Here is a 24755-nt window from a genome sequence, read left to right as displayed (position 1 = left end):
TTTATTCAGTCACAAATCCTGACTGTTTTAGCTCTTAATTATTTTTCTTCTCTGTCCCATAGATTACTTATCAGGCCCTTTCAGTTACCAATATCACTATCATTTATTGAATACTGACTGTATTTTTTAATATATCAAATAATTTAATCCAAAATAACTCTGTGAAGAAAGGCAGTTTTGTCCCAATTTTGCATAAGAAAAAAATTGAGAATCGGAAAGATCGCCAATGGAAGGTTACATAGATATTAATTATTAGAGAGGTTCAGGCAGGATTGGAACTCAAAAATGTCTGACTTCCAAAGCCTGTATCCTTAGCCATTGTGCTCTTCTGGAGCACAATTAATGATCTTAACAACTGGCTCTTATTTGGTCTCTCTACCTGTAATCACGCAGTAATTCATTTCATTTCTTTATTTTAAATCTTTCAGTGCCTCTAGCTTTCCTCGAACTTGAAGCCCAAATGTCTTAGCGTCGACAGCTGTGGCTCTGTTTATTGGCCCTTTCGTGGTTTTTTCTTTACTCTTCAGTTTTAATCTATTCTCCTTACCTTTGAGCTCAAACTATGCTGACCTACATGTAGCAACTTAAACATATCATCTTCTCTTTTACACTTTTGTGCCTTTCTATTTACTTCCTTTTCTTTGTTGCCTAGCTAACTGTTCTTTATCTTTCAAGATTCAACTTTGATCCCCCAGACACACGATTGAGAAATATTTCCTAATTGCCTTCTAAGATGTTGGCGCACATCTCTGTTCTCAAGATACAATATGCTTTATCGTGGTAATGATCATACCCAGAACAAATTGATTGTTCACTGTTCATCTCTGACTTTAAAATGACAGCTCATTGAGGACAAGTGCTATTTATTATTATTTGTGTCTGTGTGGTGTGCTGGGAATTGAACCCAAGGCCTCCTGACCACTAGCTAAGCACTCTGTCATTGAGCTAACAACCCCCCCCAGTGGTTTTTTGTTTTTTTATTTTTATTTTTTTTGGTACCAGGGATCAAACTCAGGACCTTGCACTTGCAAGGCAGGCACCGGAACCACTGAGCTAAATCCCCAGCCCCTAGTGGTATTTTTAAATCCTTTTTGTCCCCACAGTGCCTAAAACATTGAATTATTCCTCAAGTATTTGGTAGGCATTTTATAAATATTTTTATAAATAAAATACAATTGAGGGCCAGGGATTTAGCTCAATGGTTCCGCTGCCTGCCCTGCAAGTGCAAGGACCCGAGTTCGATCCTTGGTACCAAAATAAATAAATAAAATAAAATACAATTGAATAATTTAGTTCAACCATAAAAGCATCTCTATTCTTGTACATATTAATTTTTATTATTTTCAGAAGGTTTTTTAAAACTTTAGGGTGTGGATACTGAAGCAATAGTAACTTGTTCTATAAGGTAGCTTAGAATTGGTAGTTCTCATGTGATTAACACAAATCTAGATTTGCCTTCTTGGTGTCAAATTGGTGGGAATTTTAGCCCCAGAGTCATAAAACAGCATATGGAGTCCCTGGAAGAAACTTGGAAGCGTCAGGTTACCTTGAGATATTCTCTTAAATAATGGAAAATATAGTACTCTTCCTCTGGTAGGAGATATCCCCTCTAAGCACATGGATTTTTTTTTTTTTTTTTTTTGGTACTGGGGATTGAACTCGAGTCCTTGCACTTGCGCAGCAGGTGGCAGAACCACTGAGGTAAATCCCCGGCCCAGAACATGGATTTTTGTTAAGCATTCTGGATTTCGTGGAATAAGTCAAGGGTTCACAGATGTTCTACACAACTTATCAATTGGTATTTTTGAAAAATTTCTTTTACCTTCAAACCTATAACACTTAAAAGTTCTTTTGTCTGAATGAGACACTAAGGAGAAAATACCTAAGTCTTTCCTTTTCTTTTTTTTTTTGGTACCGGGGATGGAACTAGGATCCTTGCGCTTGTGAAGCAGGGAGCAGAACCACCGAACTAAATCCCCAGCCCAAGTCTTTCCTTTTCTGACAGGGCTTAATGAAGTGTTTGCTTAGTTTTATATTGTAAAATGATTTTATATTAAGTGATATTAATGAATATTTTTTAACCTGCCATGTTAATTACAGGAGAATATAGAAGGAAACTAGTCCTCTTGTACTTATTGTCTGTTGTGGTGACTATCTTTCTATAAGTAAAAGTACAGTAGCATATAATTAAATGTAAAATTATGGTGTTGAAGCCCATTCCTTTTGTAGGGTATATGGAATGGTCACCCTATGGTTTACTCTTGTAGGTAGAAGATAAAGAGAGGGACACCTTTCTTCTCTGTTTTGAATACCACTGAATTCAATTTCAAGCCTTTTGGATGAGGGAAGGGAAAGGATTAGGTAGAGGCAAAAATGGGACTCCTGGGTTATTGGTAATCTTGTAATTCTTACACGATCACTTTGTTACTTTACTGATCTGTGTGCTTATGTTGTATGTCCTGTGTGTGTGTGCATTGTATGTATGTTAGGAATTAAGCCCAGGGCCTTGTACATCCTAAGGACACACTCTACCACTTAGCTATACTCCTAATCAGTGTACTTTTCTGTATGTATTGTACATTCAAAAAGATGTTAAGGGCACTTTTCAAGTGCCCTTGTTTTGCCTGGTCCCCCTCTGCATTGAGGATCCCTGCCCTCCTGGTGTCTAGTCTCTTATGTGGAATGAGAAATCATTAAGGGAGGGATTAGAAAGGGCAAGAGTAGTTATGGAAAACAAAACATTTCTTCAGTAAACATTAACTGGGCATGAACCATGTACCAGATGCTGTGCTAACACAGAAAATTTGAATGAAATCAAAGGTCACTTTTGAAGGGGAAAATAAGATTTAGATGATGTTAATTTATCCTGGTTGTAGATCAGTACTAGTCTTTACCAATAATGTAAATAGAAAATGCTGACTTCACATTGACTGTTTACTAAGAGATTTAATCTTTATACTGACTCTATGAGACAGGTCCTATTACTAATAATACAATTTATACATTCATCCTAAAGTTATTCAGCCAGGATATAGTGGAGCTTGGATTCAAGCTCAAATTCCGGTTACCTGTTTCTCTGTGAAATTAATGCAAAGACTATTAAGGGAAATGCAGGTTGACTAGAGGCACTATTACAAGATGGCCAGTGATCCTTTTGTTTATGTTTGGAGCTCCGTGTGAATGCCTTTTCTTCTTTTTACAGACATGGCTGGATTCTGCCAAAGAAATAAAAAAGCAGGTTCGAGGTAAGTAGATATAGCCCTTTTTATAGGTCTTTTTTTCTTATAGTAGGTCAGAGGATTTCCACCCACTTCTGGCTGTGAGTCAGTCACTTTAGAATCCTTACTATTGCAGATTGCTTTGAAAGTGAGATAAAACCTTTCCCTGGAAGGAGGAGATTCCATAATAGAAAAACACAGCTGAGGTGAAACTATAGAGATACAGGTCAGATCTGGACCAAACTAGGCAAAGTTGGGGAAGATAGGAATAATGAGAGTATTACAAGGTAGAAAAGAACAAGGATATGGGAGTCAGTTTTCAAAATGGTAGCTATCAAAACTGTAGTGGCCCACTAGGAAGAGTTTGCTGCCAGATCCTACTCTTTTAAAATAGTTCCAGACCTACTACCTCTGTCTCTCTCCTTTCCCCCATCTCTCTCTCTCCCTCTCCTCCCCTTCTCCCTCCCTTGCTCCTCCCTCTCTTCTCCCTCCTCCATCTATCCCTCCCTCCCTTCCTCCTTCCCTCCCTCCCTTTCTTCCTCCTCAGGGCCTCAAACATGCTAAGCATACACTACCATTGAGCTACAACGCCAGCCCTGCCTTCTAACTTTCTCTATGTTTTCCTTTCTATGCAGTAGTCCTTTCTTCTCTGTGGTTTGACTTGACCTAGTTTTATTTACCCATAGTCAAATGTAGTCTGAAAATATTAAATGGAAAATTCCAGAAATAAACAATTCATAAGTTTTGAATTGCATGCCATTTTTAGTATTAATTGAAATCTTGTGCAGTCCTGCTCCATTCTGTCTGGTGTGTGAATCATTCCCTTGTCCAGCATAGCCCCACTGTATATTCTCCCCACCCTGTTAGTTGCTTAGTAGCCATCAGGTTGTCCAGTAGACTATCATGGTATCATAGTGCCTGTGTTTAGGTCACCCGTATTTTATTTGATAATGGCCACAAAGTACAGAGTAGTGATGCTGACAATTCAGTTAGGCCAAAGAGAAACTTAAAGGTTGGTTTGTCTGTCTCTGTCTCTGTCTCTCTCTCTGTCTCTCTCTCTCTCTCTCTTTCTCTTTTTCCTCCCTTCCTTCCCCTACCCCTTTCCTTCCCCCATCCACTTCCCCTTCCCCTTAGAGTTTTTATAAATATATATAAATAAGTAGTAAATGTGCACAGTACAAACCTCAAATGGCATACAATTGTATATAGTGAAATAAGATCTCACTGGTATCGGTTTTCTCTAAGTTTTCCAATTTCTGTCTTCAGTTCTCCTTCATAGTTTTCCAGCAACTCTGACTAGTTTATTATATATCCTTATAGAGATAGTCTATACATATTTAATCATACTTGTAATGCATACTTTTTTCTACCTCCAACTCACAGAATAGCTTTCTGTTTATACTGTTCTTTTTTTATTTTTCTGTCACTTGATACTGTATTTTGGAGATTATTCCATATAGAGCTACTTCTTTTTTTAATAGCTACCTAGTTTTGTAACATCTATAATTTAACTTATCTTTTCTTGCTAAATATATTTAGGTTGTTTCTAGGATTTTGCTCGTACAAAAATTCATACACTTATTCTTATTTCTGGCTGAGATTAGGCCTTACTCTTTGGGAAGCCAACAGTCATGCTAGAAAAATCCTGAAGGGTAGCATTCAGCCCCCCAAAATTAAATACATCCTCCATTTAACCATTATTCATAATCTCTGATTTTTGTTGTAAATAAAAAATAACACATTTATTTGAGTTTCAGGGTTGAGCTCTTACCAACAGTATTTTAATTATTCCTTATTTCTAAAATAATGCAATCTCAGTCATATTGATGGAAGAGTGTTTTGTTTATTTGAGGTAACATTGGCAGATAACACAATTAATGCCAAAACCAAAAAAAGAAAATCCACTAGTCACCTGAATGACCTCAAATCTAATGACCTAAGGACCCAGAGCAGTATATAGATCACATTTTGAAAATGAATGCTATAAACAAGTTGACCTATGGGTTTCCTCCTTGTTATTTTGGCAGTCATTCTAATCTCTTATTAACTGAACTGTTAAGTCAGGTTAAAGAGAGAGACACAGAGAGAGATCCTGTAGCTCTCCTAAGTGGTATTTTAGCAACTTTCTTTAAAACAACAGCAACAGAAATTTGTAATCACAGTGTGTGACTATGTCAAAAATTTCAGAAAACAATAACTTTTGAATATTTCAGGGTACTTCTGTAGAAGGAAATTTAGGCATAACCATAAAATCTTTTATTTTTATAGGCATCCCTTGGAATTTCACATTTAATGTAAAGTTTTATCCACCTGACCCAGCACAGTTAACCGAAGACATAACAAGGTAAATAATTCATCATTAGTTACATATATGATAGTAATTCTCATCATCATAAGCTCTGGGAATTTCCTATTCAGAATTGAAGAAAAATGATGAGCTATTAAATGATCAGCCTTAAAACAGAAAGTTTCTGGTCACTTCAAAGCAGGCTTACAAATAAGCAAGTCTAAAAGTCTCAACTATCTAACTTGCCTAGAAGAAACTGGTAGGGAAACTAGCCTTATCATTCATATTATGCCAAGCAGTAGGCCTGGCTCCTCCAAGCCATACCATCCTCCCAGAGGGCAATGTAGTGGTAAAATGGCTCTCCTGAGTTGTTGTTGTTGTTGTTCTTCTTCTTCTTCTTCTTCCTCCTCCTCCTCCTCCTCCTCTCTTCCTCCTCCTTCATCTTCTTCTTCTTCCCCTTCCTCTTCTTCCCCTTCCTCCTCTTCCTCCTCCTCCTCCTGCTCCTCCTCTATTTCTTTTTGTAGAGATCAAAAAATCTAAAAATCTCAGGGTCATTATTATGTCTTTCTGTCTCCTCCTCCTCCTTCTTTTGCGTTACTGGGGATTGAAACTAGGGCCTTCACACTGATTTACCTCCCTGACCCTTTTTATTTTTTGAAACAGGGTCTCACTGAGTTGCTGAATTGCCCAGGCTGGGCTCAAAGTTGCAATCCTTCTACCTTAGCCTCCCAGAGTACTGGGATTTCAGGTGTATGCCACCAGTCTAGCTGTGTCTTCCTCTTAAACTGTATGATTAGGTATATGATCCTCATGAATTGAATCTTCTTTGAGCTTGTTTGACTTACTACATTCTTTATAAACAACCTACTGAATCCTTTAAGGAAATGATTTTTATTGGGTTTTCTAAAAAAATTAACCAAAAAAAAAAAAGAAAACGGAAGGGCAATATATTGTAAAGAGGATGTGAGGATGATCTGGGTGCGACATCTGTCACCCCATTGATTGCCAGGGTTGATTCGGCTGATCTGGCCGGCCAGGCGGGTGTCCCCTTCCTCCTTCACCGCTCCATGTGTGTCCCTCCCAAAGCTGTGTGCTCGGTCGAAGAGGACGACCACCCCCGATAGAGGAGGACCGTTTCCTCAGTCAAGGGTATACGAGTAGCTGTGCTCCCCTACTAGAACCTCAAACAAGCTCTCAGGGTCTATTTGTAAAGAGTACTATTATACGTATTTATTCCATAACCTCTTGCATGGAGCCTTATATCTAGTAGGTGCTTGGCAAATGTTTGTTAAATTGAATTGTTGGTTGCCAAGAAAGTGTTTTCTAATTCTGATTTTGTTGTCAACTATCTGATTACAGGCAAATTTATAGCCTCTAAGCCTCAGTTTTCATACAGTTTGAGTAAGGGAATAAAATAAACTTTTTTAAAAAATCTGATTATTGATGGGTGTGGTATTGAACTCATGTAATCCCAGTACTCGGGAGGCTGAGATAGGCTACTTGGCAAAACCGTGTCTCCAACAAAACCAAAAATCTGATTATTCGATGATTTGAAAAGTTTATACTATTTTTAAAGATTACTTTGTTGTCCACTCATACTTAGTATATTTGTAAAGTTGAAATGCTATATATCTCCCTGAGGAAATTGTTTATTTCTTTTTCACAGGTAATACTTGTCTGTTAGAGTTGCTACTTACTCATCTTTCTTCATCTAGGCTTACTCTGCATAAAAAAACACATCCCTAAAAATCTTTACTAATTACCTATGTTTTAAAGAAGTTTAAGATTCTTCTTTTTTGGACTTTTTCCAGCTTTTCTTCTTTTCTTTCTAAACTGCCTTCCAGCTATGAGTTCAACATAGTTACAGTATTTGTTTTTGTTTTTAATGGGAAAATTTCAAACACAGAGAAAGAAGAAATAATAATACAATGAGCAGCCATATGCCTATCACCTTGTTGAACAATTAATGCTTTAGTCTTTTTTCTTCTTTTTAAAGATCATTTCTCTCTTTTTCCTTTTCTTCCTTTTTATTTCTTTGCATTGTTGTTGTTGCTAACATGTCAACATCTTTCTTTTTTTGGCTTTAGATACTATTTATGTCTTCAGCTTCGGCAGGACATCGTTGCAGGACGTCTGCCCTGTTCCTTTGCAACCTTGGCATTATTAGGTTCTTACACCATCCAGTCTGAGCTGGGAGACTATGACCCAGAACTCCATGGCGTGGATTATGTTAATGATTTTAAACTGGCCCCAAATCAGACCAAGGAACTTGAAGAAAAGGTCATGGAGCTGCATAAATCATACAGGTGAATATGTCTCCGAGATTTATTCTATTTATTTTGGCAATAAGTTTAAACCTATGGCCTGCTATTGATTCATTATTTACCTAAGAGGGAGCGTGGTGCCTTAGAAAGAATCAGCGTTTCCCTGCGCTGTTTGACCATGGGCAAGTCACTGAAGTCTTCTGAACTTCACTTTTCTCGTTAGAGTAATATGCATTACATGGTAGGATGAAAACTAAATGAAACGATAGATGTAAAGCACTTAGCACAGGACCTGGCACATACCAGATGCTAAATAAATGGCAGCTATTATCATTGCCTTACCTTTTCTCAGGTTTTAAACTTATGCTATAGTAAATGCTTTGAGATCCTTAGAAGCAAGAGTTTTTAACTTGGGATATATGTACAGAGATAGATTTTAGAGGGCCCATGAAAACCCCTGAAGGTATTTTTAAAGATCTTTATTGATTATACTGCTTTTTAAAAAAATGAAAATAATTGCTACCAGTATGGGGAAGTCATAACAGTAATCAAGAACAAGCACTTATAAGGGCTGGGGATGTGGCTCAGTGGCACTGTGCCTGCCTGGCAAGTGCAAGGTCCTGAGTTCAATCCCTGGTACTGGGGGAAAAAAAAAGAAAAGAACAAGGGCTTATAAATCAGTCTGAGCTACGCTGAAATCTTACCTTAAGACCTTAGGTAATTCACTTAAAACCTCTCTGCACTTCAGCCTTCTTATATGTGTGAATGAGGTTATTACCTCAGAAGAAACAGGGTGGTTGCTTACAAAAGGATATGTGTGTAAAACACTTAATATAATATCATAATGTCTTTGTATTATAAAAATTCAGTAAATGCTGGCAAATATTAAAATGCCATAAAAACTTGTGTTTCTTCTTACCATATATCCACTGTTATTTGGAGGACTTACTACAGCTAAATTTCACATTTAACATGGAAGTCTGATTTTGGCCTTAAGTTAGTGTCCTGAGTTATGTTAGCATAAGTTTCGTAATGCTGAAAGAGAAATCCAAAGTGTAGGTTTGGTCCACTGCTATTGTACTACCACGTATTCTGTTTAGTCACTGAGCCACATTGTTCTCCTTGGGGTGATTCTGGTAGGATTGTATGGATTGGGATGCTTCAAGGAGAGAGCTTTAAATCAAGGTGCCCCAGCTCTTAAGTGACTTATTGCCCCTGTAGATTTAGACACCTCAGTCATTAAAACCATAATAAGAACTGTAAAGTTAAAAAAAAAAAAAAAGAACTGTAAAGTTTATAACCTTCATAGCAGTAGTCTTAGGAGAGTTACTCAACTCTCATGGGGTCATACTACTTTTTCTCTTCTTTTAATAGTGGCAAAGTTTCACATTTATTAAAGGTAAGAAAAGAACAGAAGGGTAGAGGATGAACAAGCTCTGAAGAGTGAGTCTGGGCTGAGTAAAAAGGGGAAAAAAAAAAAATATATATATAAACCCTACAGTGTAGGGTGGGTTATTGTGAAGAGGCACTATAGCCCAGGTCATACCACTTCTAAAGAGAACTGTGAAAGTTTGCTTTCCAGGTTTGGGCGTATACATTCCAATGAACTGAAGTCAGAAACCACTAAACACACCACTTTCAACTTGTTAATGATTGTAACTTGAAGATGTTACATTGTCTTTGAATACTTTTTGAGGGGTGGGAATTGAATTTAGGTCCTCACACTTGCCAGGCAGGCACTGTGCCACCGAGCTACATCCCTGGCCCTTGAATACATTTTTAATACTTTATATTCTGTTATGATTCTAAAAACCTATACACATATATACATACAGAAACACATATTGAAAAGAATTAAAATAGGTCTTTGCTGCCCAGAGCAGCACTGATCAGACCCAAAGCTCAGCTTCTTCTCAGTCTCATTTTTCTACCTTTCCTGTAATTTGCCATGTACTGCCGTGGCTCACAGGAGACTAGGACTTAACTGCAGAGGTTCTGGTAACATCCCCTTTCCCTGTTCCCTGCATTTGGCGCCCAATGTGGATGTGAATCGGATCCACAAGTGAACTCGCCTGTGAGACAAACTCGGAGTAAAAGAGACAACACACATCTCCCAGGACAATTTCCAGACTTGGACGAGGGACACTGGTGATAAGGATGAAACCTTGTGGCTGCCCTCCTGGAACATGTGATCATGGGTCACACTGGTGGAACCACCACCATCTCTGAGACCAGGGATAGCACCCCCACTGAGAGGTCTGAGCCAGATGCACCTGAGTGACCCACCTCACCAGCGATGACCAACAAATCCACAGCGAGGTCCAGGACTGAGATGATGCCCCCAGAGGAATAATAATTATAGATTTATGATATTCACATAGGGCAGAGAGGGTGAGCTGGTCCCAGCACCCGGAAGGAAGCTCCCCCACCGCCATCCCAGGCTCCTAGGGCAGTGAAGCTCAGCAGGTCCCAGCACCTAGAAGGAAGCTCCCCGCCTCCAACCCAGGCTCCTAGGACAGTGAAGCTCAGCAGGTCCCAGCACCTGGAAGGAAGCTCCCCGCCTCCATCCCAGGCTCCTAGGGCAGAGAGGGTGAGCCAGTCCCAGCACCCGGAAGGAAGCTCCCCCACTACCATCCCAAGCTCCTAGGGCACAGAAGGTGAGCCCCGTGGGTGCCAGAAGCACCCCCACCCCCCGTGGAAATGAGAAGACACATAAGCCTCAAAAACAGACTTCTGGATCACCTACAGCAACCCCAAAGGGAAACGAGGTGGAACAATCTGATACTCAACCACCTGGACTCTCTGAACTGCCAACAAAAGAGGATCTGGGAAAAATGAAATCAGAAATAATTACTCAGATAACAGCAAAGATTTTGCTCATGGTGCAAGATATGATTAATAAATCTAGAGAGGACACAGATAAAAAAATAGAGGATCTGAGGAATATGATGGAATCCCAACATAGGAAACAAATGGAATCCATAAAACAGATACAAACAGATTTCCAAGAGATTAAAAACTCCATCGAAAGTCTGCGCAGCAGAATGAACCAATGTGAGGATAGAATTTCACATATAGAAGATAAGATTGCAATTAGTGAGGAGGAAAAGAAAAATTGCTTTAAAATTGTAAGGGAACACGAGAAATCAATGCAGCAGCTGCTAGACAATGCAAAGAAGAATAACATAAGACTGATTGGAGTCAAGGAAGAAAGAGGAGAGAGTGCAGATGACATAAAAAAACTGTTCATAGAAGTGATGGCAGAAAACTTCCCAAGGAGGGGAAAAGAACTTGACATACAGATAAGTGAGGCATATAGGACTCCAGCTAGCCTTAATCAAAAAAAATCTACACATAGGCATATAATAGTTAGGATTCCAGAAATCCAACAGAAGAATAAAATTCTACAAGCAGTGAGAGAAAAGAAACAAGTCACATACAAAGGAAAGCCCATCAGAATCACAGCAGACTTCTCAATGCAAACCCTCAAGGCAAGAAGATCATGGAGTGATGTATTTCAAGCCCTAAAGGAAAACAGCCTGCAACCCAGATTGTTGTACCCTGCAAAACTATCTTTCAAAATTGATGGAGAAATAAGATACTTTCATGATAAAGAGCACCTCAGGAACTTCATAAACACCAAACCGGCACTCCAAAAAATTTTAGACAATACCCTAGGAAAAGACAATGAGGATCACAACCCCAGGAAACCCAGCAGAATGAATCCACTGGGTTTGACAAATTAAAGGCAAAGGGGGAGAATCCAACAAAAAGAAAAAGTCATGACAAGGCTTTTAAAACTTTTGACTTCATCTCCCTAATGAGTGTATAATTCAGTCTTACTATTGTACTGATTAGTATTTTTCTAATTCTAGAGTTGCACACCATTCCTTGTGCTACACTGGCTATTTATCATCTTCTTATGTCTACATTTTAATTGGGTTGTCTATTAATGAGCTCTAAGAATTCTTTATATATTCTGGTTATAGGTTATATGCATTGTAAATATGGTCTGTTTAAGGACTACTTTTCATTTTAATGATGTCATTTAAAGTTCTAAATTTTGATGGAATCTCATTTATCAATTTTTTTCTTTTATACATCATGTTTTTTGTATCCTAGGAAGTTCTTGCCTACCCTGAATTCATAAATATTTTCCCTTATAATTTCTTCTTAAAGTTTTATACTTTTAGGCTTTCTTATTTAGGTTCATAGATCCCTTCAAGTTATTTTCATGTATGGAAAAAAAGGGTTGATGTTAATTTTTTATATACGGATACCAGGTGTTCTAGTGCCGTTTGCTGAAAACACTATCTCTTCCTCAGCTCTTGAATTGAGTTTCTATTCTATAAAATGCTAATGTTAAATAATTGTACAAAACTCAGTGTACCATATATGTGTGGTTCTATTTCTAGAGTCTCTGTTTTATTCAAATGATCTATATGTCTTTCCTTACACCAACACTGCCTTGATTACTGTAGCTTTAGAAGAAGTCTTAAAATTGGGTGCTAAACATCTTCCAACACTGTTTTTGTTTTTGTCTTTGGCTTTTCTAGGTCCTTTGTACTCCTACATAACTTTTAAATTTCAATATCCAGGTCTTCATTTATAGCAAGTATACACAGACCTGAATTTTTATATATACCTTGTGTTTTCTAATCCTGCTAAATTCAAGTACAAGTTCTAGGGGCTCCTAGAGATTTCTTAGTATTTTCTCTGTAGATGATCATTTCATCTACATATAAAGATTTTGCTTCTGGCGCGACAGTCCTATCCTAGTTGTGTCATTTTATTGCCAGACTATTTTGGTGGGGACTAGGTTTCAAAGTTTAATGGACAGATAAAGAGCAAGCATATCTGCCCTTGTTCCCCACCTTAAGGAGAAAGCATTGTATCTTCTCCATTCATACACGGCGTTCTCGCTGGAAGTATGGAGTACATGTCTTTAATTTGTTGAGAAGTTTCTGTTCTACTTCTAGTCTCCTGATAGCTTTTGCCATGAACAGCTGTAGAATTTAGTCCCATACTTTTTCTCCAACTAGTGACAGGATCATATGGCTTTTTCCTTTCCTCTGTTAAAATGATGACTTTTGGGGGTGGATCTTCCAATGCTGAACCAACACTGCCATCCTTATAAGAAAACCACTTTCTACATCCTGCCAGATCTGACTTCTAATAGTTGGTTTTGTTAAACAAATTTCTATCTATGTTCATACTTTTTTCTTCTGTTATCTTTATCCAATTTTAGGATTAGCACAATGTTGAGTTCCTAAAATGAGGGGAGAAGTGTTCCTTCTTTTTTCTGCTTTAATTGTTGGATATAATTTATCAGTTAAAATGTTTATGAGCCTGCTGTTGTCATATAGGTAGGTTTTCAAGCTAGGAATATACTTTCTTTAATAGGTGCTATTCAATTGTTATATTTCCTCCAGAGTTAGTTTCATTAATTTGTTTTCTAAGTTACTTCTTAGAAGTTGTCAAATTTATTTCAAAACAGATTTTTGTAATATGCTTTCTATATCCTTTTAAATTCTGTAAAATCTGTGGTAATGTCTCCTAGATCTTAATATTGTAATTTTAAAAATGTATAACTGATATCGTATAACAGGAAGAAAAGGTCTAAAAGAACGGGAATTGGGAGGGGTAGGGGAAGGGAAAAAAGGAAAGGGAAAATATATAAGAGGAAAAAAATGGAAACAAGGTCTTTGCAAATAGAGAAGGGTGGAGGGGGTGAAGGGAGGGCAAGGGAAGGGGAAAAAAATAAGAACCAAGAGACTCATGTAATGGTACAAGATCCCAATGATGAATGTAACTGTATTGTATAACTAAAATGTACCAATAAAGTTAATGGGGGGGGGAAGAAAAGAATTAAAATAATTTGACAGGTTAGATGTTATAATTGGAGAATATTCTTTTTATTTTCTAATAATTTAAAATAATTATTAGTATACTCTTTAAACAGTAAAATGGTAAGAGAAAATATTTTACTGGTGCTGTAAAGCTGAACAGCAGAAAATAGTGGTATTAGATTATGATTAATACTTTAAATCTACCTCTGATAATTTTTTAATGGTTATTTGGTCATAATACAATGTTAGGTTTGGAAGGGCTTCATCTAGTCTAATTTTCATCCAATATTTTTATTCTTTATGGCATTGTTACATAATCATAATAACTACAAGTAGCTAATTATTATACATGTTATTATGATCCAAATCCTGGTAAGCACTTTATACACAGTATTACATTTAATTATTATAACCATACTTTAAGTTAGGCCAACAGTTCCCAAAGGGTGGTCTACAGACCCTGGTGGTTTTCAAGATCCTTTCAAGGTTCTACAAGGTCCAAATTATATTTATAATAATACTATGATGCCTGTCTTTTTCACTATATTGACATTGGTGCAGCACAAATCAAGGTAATTGCACCAAACTGTACTACTAGTCATTATATTCTTTACCAACATGCAATACAGTTAAAAAAAAATAAACCGGTATGGTGGCACATGCCTATACTCTCAGCTATTCAGGAGGCTGAGGTAAGTGGGAGACCAGCCTGGGAAATTTAACAAGATCTTGTCTGAAAATATAATTTTTAAAAAAGGGCTAAGGATATAGCTCAGTGGTAGAGCAATTGCCTAGCATGTGTGAAGCCTTGGGTTCAGTCCCCAATACTGTGCTCATGCATGTATCGTGTGTAAAAAAATAAATACCATTTCATTTAATCTTAGTAAAACAGTAAAAAGTGTTAATTTTATTAAATCTTGAATGTATTTCAACTTAATATTCTGTGATTAAATGAGAACTACCCATAAAGCATTTCTACTGTATAGTGAAATATAATAGTTGAGGAAAATCACTTGTGTGATTGAATTATGAGCTGAATTAGCCATCTTTTTAAAAATTAATTTGCTATCTTTTTAATATAACATTTTTTTCTTGAAAAAACAACTGACAAACTGACTATTCAGACTTGGTTATTTGGCATTCATTTTCTCAAAGATGAAATGAGCCAATACTTTTCTATTAGAAAATGTTTACAGTATATCATGATTTTATTCCTCATGGGAAATTGGTACATGTATATAATGCATCAAAGAGCCAGTACTATTTTGAAAAAAAATAAAAGCTAACAATATTTGTTGCTAGTGACAAATTTCAGTCTTTCAAGTAAAAATTAGAATTTTAGCCTGGCATGGTAATGCACACCTGTAGTCCCAGTGACTCTAACAGTAGAAGTAGGATTGCATGAGTTTAGGATTTTGAAGCCAGCCTGGGCAGCATAGGGAGACCCTGGGTCTTTTTAAAAAAAAAAAAAGAGGGGCCCTGGATTTAGCTCAGTGGCACCATGCCTGCCTTGCAAGTGCAAGGTCATGAGTTCGATCCTGGTTCCAAAACAAAAGAAAGAAAAGAAAAAATATATAAAATATATATATATAAATTTTAGTTTTATTTATTTATTTATTTTTGTACTAGGGATCAAACTCGGGTCCTTGCACCTTATATAAATTTTATATATATATAATTTGGAAAACTTGTTTATGCCAACACGATCTTTTGTTTCCTCAGCTATTTTTTATTAGTACATAATGATTATATTCCTCATGGGGAATTGGTACATGTACAGAACACATTTTAATTTTTTTTTTTGTACCGGAGATCAAACTCTGGATCTTGCGCTTACAAGGCAGGTGGCGGCACCACTGGGCTAAATACCAGCTGCACCACATGCTTTTTTCATCTCCTTTCCCTCCCTTTCCTCCCCTCTCCCTCCATCTCTTGGTCCCTGCAATGTGATCTTGACAGTTTTCACGTAAGGAGTTTTCTGTTCAGGTGAATGTGATTTTTAATTAATGTCATTTTAAAAATAACTATTGTAGGGCCGGGGATTTAGCTCAGTGATTCCACCGCCTGCCTTGAAAGCACAAGGTCCTGAGTTCGATCCCCGGTACCAAAAAATAAATAAATAAAACAATTGTGTAACGAAATGTGTTAATATTTGGAAGATTTAAGTCAGTGAACTCATTTTTCAGATGGAATATATGATATTATGAAATCACTTGTGCATAAAAAGACTCATTCAAAACAATACATTTTGATATAACAACACAAAAAGTTCATTGATGTTTTCAGATTTCACATTGTAGCTAATCTTTAAGAAACTGCTATGTATGAGTTTTAGTGTAGTATCAAAGAAAACTTAAATTCTCAGTCCTTCATTGTTCTGTCATATGTTTATGTTAAAAAATAATGAATTTATTATTTTTATTCTTTAGAGATTTAATACATATTTTAAATTTTTCTTAGATTAAAATTTTCTATTATAGTAAATACTGATACTATAACCCACATAAAGAAAAATACTTTTGGGTTGAGTGTGTAGGATAGTGGTAGAGCACTTGCCTACCATATACAAGGTCCTAGGTTCAATTTCTAGTACCACAAGAAATAAAAAAAACAACCGAAAAAGCTGGGCATGGTGGCACACGCCTATAATCTTAGCACTTGGGAGGCTGAGGCAGGAGGATCACCCTGAGTTTGAAGCCAGCCAGTACTACATAGTGAGTTCAAGGCTAGCCTGAACTACATAGTGAGATGCTGTCTCAAAAAACAGAACAGAGGCCGGGGATTTAGCTCAGTGGTTTCACCGCCTGCTGCGCAAGCGCAAGGACCTGAGTTCGATCCCCGATACCAAAAAAAACCCCAACAAACAGAACAGGGCCAGGGATTTAGCTCAGTGGTTCCAGCACATGCCTCGAAAGCGGAAGGACCTGAGTTTGATCCCCGGTACCAAAAAACCCCCACAAAACCAAACAAACAACCAACCAAGAAAAATAATTTGGAGTCCTCAATAATTAAGACAGTAAAGAGGTTCTGCCAGGTGTGGTGGCACCTATAATGCCAGCACTCAGAAGGTTGAGGCAGGAAGATTGTTACAAGTCTGAGGCCAGCTAGAGTTCAAGGCCAGCTTGGACTATATACATAGCAAGAGGTCCAAAAACCAAAAGAGTTTGAAAACCACTGAGTTAGGCGAATAGGACACATAGTTAAAATAACTGGCTTTGGAGTCGGCCTGTCTCCCATGGAATTCAGATTCTATTCCTTTTTAACTGTGTGACTTTTGGTATGTTACTTCTAGTAAGCCTCTAACCTTTAATTTTATCTGAAAAATTTTACAAACAGTGAATATGAGTCTGGGTTTAGAGAACTACTCTTAGAACTTAACAGAACTTAAATAAATGGAACAATCTCAAAGGACAGATGGATGTGGCCTAATTGATGTTCTGCTAGTTACGCGACAGAAATTGAACAATAATAGATCTCCATGAAAATTTAGAAGTCTGTCATCCTGAAATTTACTTGCTCTTTTTTAGAAGGATTGACAACCCTCATAAGCAGAAAACCAAATGGAAAATGTAATTGGGTCCAACAATGTGGTGTTTTAGCCAATCCAAAGAAACATCTGCTGAGGCAAAAGTATTTTACTTGCATTGAAAAGTAAAATCACATACCACCCTGCTTCTCAGACAAATAAATAGATGATAACCTATATAAGTGAATCTTTTGCCAAGACAAGAATGTTGAATCTGAACTTAACTTTTTAAGTTAATACTAGTAAATCAAGTTTTAACATTAATTCCCTTTCTGTTATGGGCCCTGGGGAGGTATATAAGCTTGTCAATTGCCTCACACCTAATTATTTGAGATCACAATCCTTAATTAAGAGATGCAGCAAACATTATTAAAAGGCTGTCATATAACACTGTAATTCACCAAATGGTTCTTTTGACCCCATTTGCTTGAAATAATAAAAACAGGAAAACAGTGCACTAACTTCTCTCTGTAATAAGCAAGAGCGCCCTGTTTAGGTACTTTTGTAAGCTGCAGTGCTTACAAGTAGTAAATTTTTAGGTGATACTGAATAAATTCTGGACAGTACTCTTACAGTGTATAGTACAGTTTACAAAGCAGTTTTTTAACCATTATCTTATTTGATCCTAATAGTCACATTCTTTTATTTAGCAAAAATTTAAAAAAATAAAAAAGAAAGAAAGAAAAAGAAAGGGATTGGCAGTCCTGGTATTTTAGAGTAGATGTGAGTCTTACTTCATTAAAGGAACTTGAGAAAGACACTTGTCTCCCTCCTCCTCTAAGTGCAAGAGCCAGGATTCAAGGACCCTAGTGTGTAACTTGAGACCTGACTTAAGCCTGATGCTTCAAACTAAGATCCTAACCTGCTGTGATCATGTGATCCCTCCAGGCCTATTTCTTTACCAGGAAAATGAAAATTTTGAACTCTGTGATCAAGTTCCATTCCAACTTTAAAATTCTAAAATTAATTCCATTGATAATAGCAACAACAAAATTATAAAAATAACTGGTAGTAATGTTAACTAGAAAAGTAAAGGTTTATCAGTTGAGTGGGAAAAAAAATACAACTACAGAACTTTCTTTTAATTGACTTGAATGTGGGTTAATTTTCCCATTCCCTTCTTTTTTTTTTTTTTGTCTTCAAATTCAGGTCCACTAGTAAATAGAATTCAGGTGTGATGCTGTTGTGGAAAAGAAGTTTATTTAGGGAAGCTGCATTATTAAATCTGCAGTCTCTCTCCTGACGTTTTTTTTTTGTTTTGGTAGTGGTCGTTCCAAGGAATCCTTTGGTTTTTTTAATGAGGGTAAAGACAGATGGGTTTGGGGAGATTTTTCCTTGTTAAATGAAGAGACCCCTGCTGCTCTCTATGGCTTGAGGCAGTCTTATGGGAAACTAGGATTTCCATGGTTTTTCTCTGGGGATGCGCCTGTGTTGTTACTATGAAGTTATACTTGATTAGTCTGAATTGTGCAGCATTAGGAGTGATGTCTTTGTCCTGAAAGCTCAACATAACAGCTTGTGAGCACTTCTCATAAAGGAGGAAACTTCTAAAGGAAAAAGAAAGACTGTCACAGTGAATGTTTAGACAGCAAGACTGATTGTTTTCAAACAAATCTAATTCATTATATGCCTAGTAATGAAGATGTCTTAATAACAGAAAGCAATCTCATTATCTGTGTGCTCCTATTAACCAATTTATTTTGTATAGATCAGTGAGCAGAACACCATCTGTTACCAGAAATTTTCTTTTCATCAAACTTGACCCCATTAAGAGTCCTACTTAAGTAATGTCAGCTACCTTCCACAATAACTCAATTCAGGGATGTAGAGAGGAAAAGGCAGCTAAGAGGATCTTGTAAATTGCACCATGCCCCCTGAGGATTTAATTTGGTCATCTCTCTGGCAGAAAATTAGTGGGATGAATTATGTATGATGTAGAAAAAAACACTGAAGAGAGAACTGATGATGGATGACCTTATATAGCTTTAAGGAAATTGTTTAGTAGGATTGAAAAATAGCTTTGAAAAAAGCTTGATAGCTTTTTTGGTGAATTTTTGTTTACTCAAGATGTCTTTTTCTTAGGCATATTTTAATTAGACACTATTGGTGATAAGATTCCCTAATCTCTGGGACTATGAAATATATTTGAAACTATGAAATATATTTTATGTACATATGAGTGAATATATATATGTTTACATAAAGTGGAACAAATATACACTTGTTATTACTATAAATGTTGATACTATGACACTGTTTTTTAATTTTTATTATATCTAAGGTCTATGACTCCAGCTCAGGCTGACTTGGAATTTCTGGAGAATGCCAAAAAGTTGTCTATGTATGGAGTTGATCTTCATAAAGCAAAGGTAATGATAACTTTATGCATTATATGGCACAGATCTGTTACGTGTATATCACACTTGTGGCATATTTCTTATCAACATTTATCTGGGGTATTTAAAAACACTTAAAAAATAGTAATTCTTGTTAGAATTTTAAGTGTATCAACTGAATTGTCCCTGAGCAATTCTATCACTAGAATAAAGTTTCACACCAAGTTTCTGTGAAGATCAAAAGATGTAACAGCCAGAGAAAAAGAAATTATATTTTTCTAGATTGCAGTTACATTAAAAAATATAGATTGACAGCAAGGCATATTTCATTGCTAGTATCACCTATGTCAAAATCACCTGGGGTGTCTATTAAACTTACAAATTCCTTTCTGCCACCTGCCTTGAAAGTGCAGGGACCCAAGTTCGATCTCCAGTACCAAAAAACAAAAACAAAAACAAAAACAAAACTTACAAATTCCTGAGCTCCTCCCAGATTTACAGACCTACTTTGGAGGAGAGGCGCTAGCATTTCCAGATTTAATGACAATCCTAAATGATTTTAATACCTGCTTAAATCTGAGAACCATTGGCCCAGAGTAATGGTTCTCAAAATGTGGTCAGCAGCATTTAGCATTACCTAGCAACTTGTTAGAAAGCACAGTTCAGTGCCCTTCCCACACTGAATCAGAAGCTGGGGTGGAGCTCAGCAATCTGTTTTAACAAGTTCTCCAAGTGTGATTTTGGTGTATACTGAATGAATTACAGTGGTTCATTTGAAAACTAGTAGGTTAGAATATTGGAAATTTGGTCATTTTTATTTTTTTCCTCAGTACTCAGAATTGAACCCAGGGACTTCCACACTGGGCTACTACATCCCCAGCCTTTTTTATTTTTTATTTTGAGACAATTTCCCTAAGTTTTCTAGGTAGGACTCAAACTTGCAATGTTTCTGCCTCAGCCTCCCGAATACTGGGATTATAGGTGCTTTAAGTCTTAGTTCTGCCTAACACAGCCTAACACAGTGAATACTTAAGGCAAGTTCCTTGGTTTCTTTCCTCTTCAGTTAGTATATTGTCTGGGAATATTGAAGAGATTGTGAGGAAAAGGACTCAAGGGGGTAATTGGGAGTTCATTCAGAGCAAGTTAACTAGTGTGCATGATGAGAGTCAAAACCATATCCAGTGAGACACAGTTAAAGGGTACTTAGTCCACAAATAAGAAAGTTCTAGGAAGATGTATTTAAAAGAATAGTATGCGAAGCAGAGATTTTACCATGGCTCCAAGATGTAAACCTAGAAGTAGTAAAATAGAAACTATAGGGAAATATGTTGTTCAGCTCAATTTGACAAATTGTCTAGCAGAGCTTTTCAAAGATGGAGTGGGCTACCTCAGGGTACTGAGCTCCCTGCAGGTATTCCAGAGTAGGCAGAATAATCACTTGGATTGGAATTTAGAAAAGGACATTCAAGCATCTGGTCTATGATTGGACTAGAATGACCTTTCAGGACTTCCCCAGCCTGAATATCTGTTTCTTCCTTAAGTTCTATTAATTCTAATAAAATTTCCATGCATGTTCATGAATTTTCTTTAAGATGTTGCTTTGGATTGTTTTTAGGCGGGGTACTGTAACTGCTATGAATCTCTAAAGTAGATGGTAGTCATATCAGTATATTAGGTCAGATGTATGTCCAGAGCTGAAATTGTTAGATTTTACTTCTGTTTCCTGCTGGAGTCTGGTGTCAATCAGGAATGGATAGAGTCAGCATGTTCCTTTCCCAAAAGTTGTAAAGCAGATTGTTGCTCTAATAAAAAAAAGAGAGAGAGAGAGAGATGTAGTCCTACCCACAGGCTTTAAAAATTTAAGAGGGTATCTTCTGGTAAATTTTAAATTACATAGTCATTGAATTGAAGCTGTATATAATTTCTGCATCTTTGTTATATTTGCATATAATGTCAATAGGCACTAATATTTTTTTCTGTAATCATTTTAGGAAAAAGAGTAGTCAAGAAGCATCCAACTGTAGGTTTTAATTATTTAGCTAAACAGTCATTGGTAGAGGTACCTCAGGTGAAATTTATTTTCCTTAAATGATACAAATGGTTAATATTTTTTAAATTTCTTTAGGGACATGTAAATATGGCTTCATTTTGCCTTCATTTTTCTTCTAGGCTCAGTGATAATAATTATAATTTAATATACTTAACATTATCTTAAGAATCTGAGATTCTCTTATGTTGAGTTTATATAGGAATGCAGTCAGTTCTTAACTTCATATCTGAAGGAATTACCACTTTATCATTAAAAATAGAATTCTAATTGTGCATGTGTATTTGGTAGCATACATAAGCCTTGGCATTATGATGGTTAGGTTAAGCTTTGTTTTTCATCATTTGCTTTGAAACTGTTTTTGGTTGTTAATGCCTTCAAATTATCTAATAATCATCAACAATATGCTGAGCACTAAAGACTGAAATGCTGATTATTTCTTTTTTAGGACTTGGAGGGAGTGGATATCATCCTAGGTGTCTGCTCTAGTGGCCTTTTGGTTTACAAAGATAAGTTGAGAATTAACCGTTTTCCTTGGCCCAAAGTACTGAAGATTTCTTATAAACGTAGCAGCTTTTTCATCAAGATCCGGCCTGGAGAGGTACGGAATTCATTTCTTTCCTCCCAAACCAAATACAATGTTTAAAGCACATCTCGTTCCCATTTTCCTTGTTATGTCATCTAAGAGGTCTCTCTATAGCTAAATATTTAGAGGCTAATAAGTTTGTTTTCTAAATGGATCGGTCTTGTAATGCTTCTTTTCTTTCTTATTACTGATCTTCTGGATGTTTCTCTGCCTGTAAGTAAATAGAGCATCATCAAAAGTGAAACCTGGATTGATAAACTTGTTTCTTGTTTATTCCAGGCAGAAAAATTAATGGAAAAAAAATTTAATTGAGTTGTATGAGATTTAAAAATTACTTTTGGGGTTAAATTACTCATGTTTTGTGCTACCAAACCCTTACTTTCTATAATTAAAATTTATTTGTATACACAGGTTACTGAGAATGTGTTCTAGGGTCAAGCTCCAGATTTAATGGAGGGTGGATTGAATCCAGGGCCTCATGCATAAGTTCTAGAATTTAAGTAAAATATTATGTTCAACATTGTACCAGATCACTCAGTTATTGGTTGGTGGTCAAATTTTAGAATATACTAATGCTAGAAATTTTAACTTTTATACTAAAGAGCTGTCATGGTACAACAGAAAATTGTTTAAATAGGAATTAAAATATTTTTTAAAAAGCTGTCTGCCACTTACTAAACAAAAGACTCTGGACAAATCTAAGGCTAAGATTCCTTGTCATTCAAGAAGGGTAATGCTACCTCCTTCATTCCTGTTGACTTGAAGATCAAATATGAAGACAGCTGTGAAAGCTCTAAACAGAAAAGAACTGTACTAATGTAAGGTGTCTTTTTTGTGTATATACCACCATCTGCTGGTGAAAAACGGCTCACTACTTCAATCTGGAAATTTTGGATGTGCAACTTTAAAATCGGGTGGGATGAATGTATTGCTCCTTCCTATCCTAGGAAAGTGGGAAGCTGACCCAGTTTCTTTCCCCACCTATCTCCAGAGAGAGGACTTTTTTGGGGGCACCGAAGTGGCAACTGGGTCGATACTGGGGATAAAGCTGGCCTTCAGATAGCAGGGCCCCTCACCTACTTTTCCCAGGATTCAGTGTTCGTGTCTATAAAGACAATATTCTCTATGGGCTGGTGATTTAGCTCAGTGGTTTCGCTGCCTGCTTCACAAATGCAAGGACCCAAGTTTGATCCCCAGTACCGAAAAAAAAAAAAAAAGGACAATATTCTCTCTAAAACAATAAGGTGTGGTGGGCCAGTCTTGCTGCCGCTGGCCCCTCAGGCCCTTCCTTCTTGCCAGTGTGGTGGCATTAGAGGAGTAGGGAAGACTCTTCTTGTGACTGGAATGTCATTGTACTGCCCCTGCCACAGCCTATGCTGGGGAAGGGGGGACACTAGAGAAGGGGGGATATTCTTCCTGCCTTTTCCTGTACCTTCTCCCCTAGCTAAAGAGACCTTGAGCTTGGAGGCCTGGGGAGGCCTTAACCCTGGGAGGAAGTATTGGGGGAGCCCTTTCCCTCCTCATCTCCCCTCAGAGTAATCAACATCTATAACCCTTGAGAGCCTAGCCAAAGGACTCAGACCCCCACTGTTGTTACTGGGCCCCAGCCATGCCCCATCCTGGTTTGGGGTGGTATAGGGGTCATTCCCTGTTCACATGTATCCACAACCCCACCTCCCACAATTCCCTGTATGACTTCCCTTCCTTCTACTTGCCCTTGTAAATACTCCCGATAAAACTTTGTGCGTGTTCTCTCTGAAAAATAAAAATCTTGGGTGGAGATTATCATCGATGTATTTACTTTGTACATTTTTTTCCTTTTTGTGCTGGGGATCAAATCCAGGGCCTTGCACATGCTAGGCAAGAGCTCTCCCAGCTTTCTGGGAGCTATATCCCCAAACCTATATCATAACTATTGACCTGTGCCTCACAAAGAGCATCAGTGTCTTCCCTCAAAGTTTCAAATCCAAGAGTCGTTCCACCAGCAAGTATTTATTGACTGCTTTCTTTGTGTCAGTCATTATTCTAGGGGCTAAAAATATAACAGTGAGTAAAAAGCATCATGTCTCTGAACAGTCTTATGTCTTAATGTGAGAACACAATAATATATATACAAATATTAATAAATATGATCATGGGAAATCTTTAGTCTTTACAAGTGTTAACTATTTAAATATACTAAAAAGTAGCATCCTTAGTTAAGAAAGCAATCAGGAACAGGACTCTGAGAAGTGGAGTATTATGACTACAGTAGATGATTTACAGTGGAGAAGGTGACATTATAGTTTTGCTATTTCATAGCTGTGAGATTGAGCACTTGAGTTCTCTGACCTTAGTTTCTTGGTATATAAAAATACAGATAATTTCATATAATATAGTGGTATCCACAATAATAGGCACTCAAAACAAATGTCATTCTCCATCTTATAAACTATGCTTAAGGAAGAAACAAAAAGGCAAGAGACAAAACAGGGTGGTGGTTTTAGTATGGCTGGAAGGATTCAATTTGCTTCAGGCAAAGATGTATCTAGGGGCCAGGGATTTAGCTCAGTGGTTTTGCTGCCTGCTGCTCAAGCACAAGGACCTGAGTTTGATCCCTGGTACCAAAAAAAAAAAAGAGGTGTCTAGACAAATGAATGACA

At 37.0% G+C, this 24755-nt stretch overlaps 1 protein-coding gene across 25 annotated transcripts in view; it reads left to right on the top strand.

Moving 5' to 3' along the window:
• Window positions 1–24755, top strand: part of Epb41 (erythrocyte membrane protein band 4.1) — a 189661-nt gene that overhangs the window by 100717 nt on the left and 64189 nt on the right. For all 25 annotated transcript variants that reach the window (XM_087215023.1, XM_021263220.2, XM_087215028.1 and 22 more), the window contains 5 exons: window positions 3203–3245; window positions 5487–5562; window positions 7593–7811; window positions 19426–19513; window positions 21976–22128. In XM_087215023.1, the coding sequence (XP_087071149.1) occupies window positions 3203–3245; window positions 5487–5562; window positions 7593–7811; window positions 19426–19513; window positions 21976–22128 (579 nt within the window). The remainder of the gene's footprint in view (window positions 1–3202; window positions 3246–5486; window positions 5563–7592; window positions 7812–19425; window positions 19514–21975; window positions 22129–24755) is intronic.

The sequence above is a fragment of the Heterocephalus glaber genome, unplaced genomic scaffold (genome assembly GCF_053883595.1).
Source record: "Heterocephalus glaber isolate CG9 unplaced genomic scaffold, H.glaber_assembly_v1.0 deba00001452, whole genome shotgun sequence".
In the NCBI taxonomy this organism is placed as follows: domain Eukaryota; kingdom Metazoa; phylum Chordata; class Mammalia; order Rodentia; family Bathyergidae; genus Heterocephalus; species Heterocephalus glaber.
Note: the sequence above shows the minus strand (reverse complement) of the source record. Positions and strands in the feature narration are given on the sequence as shown.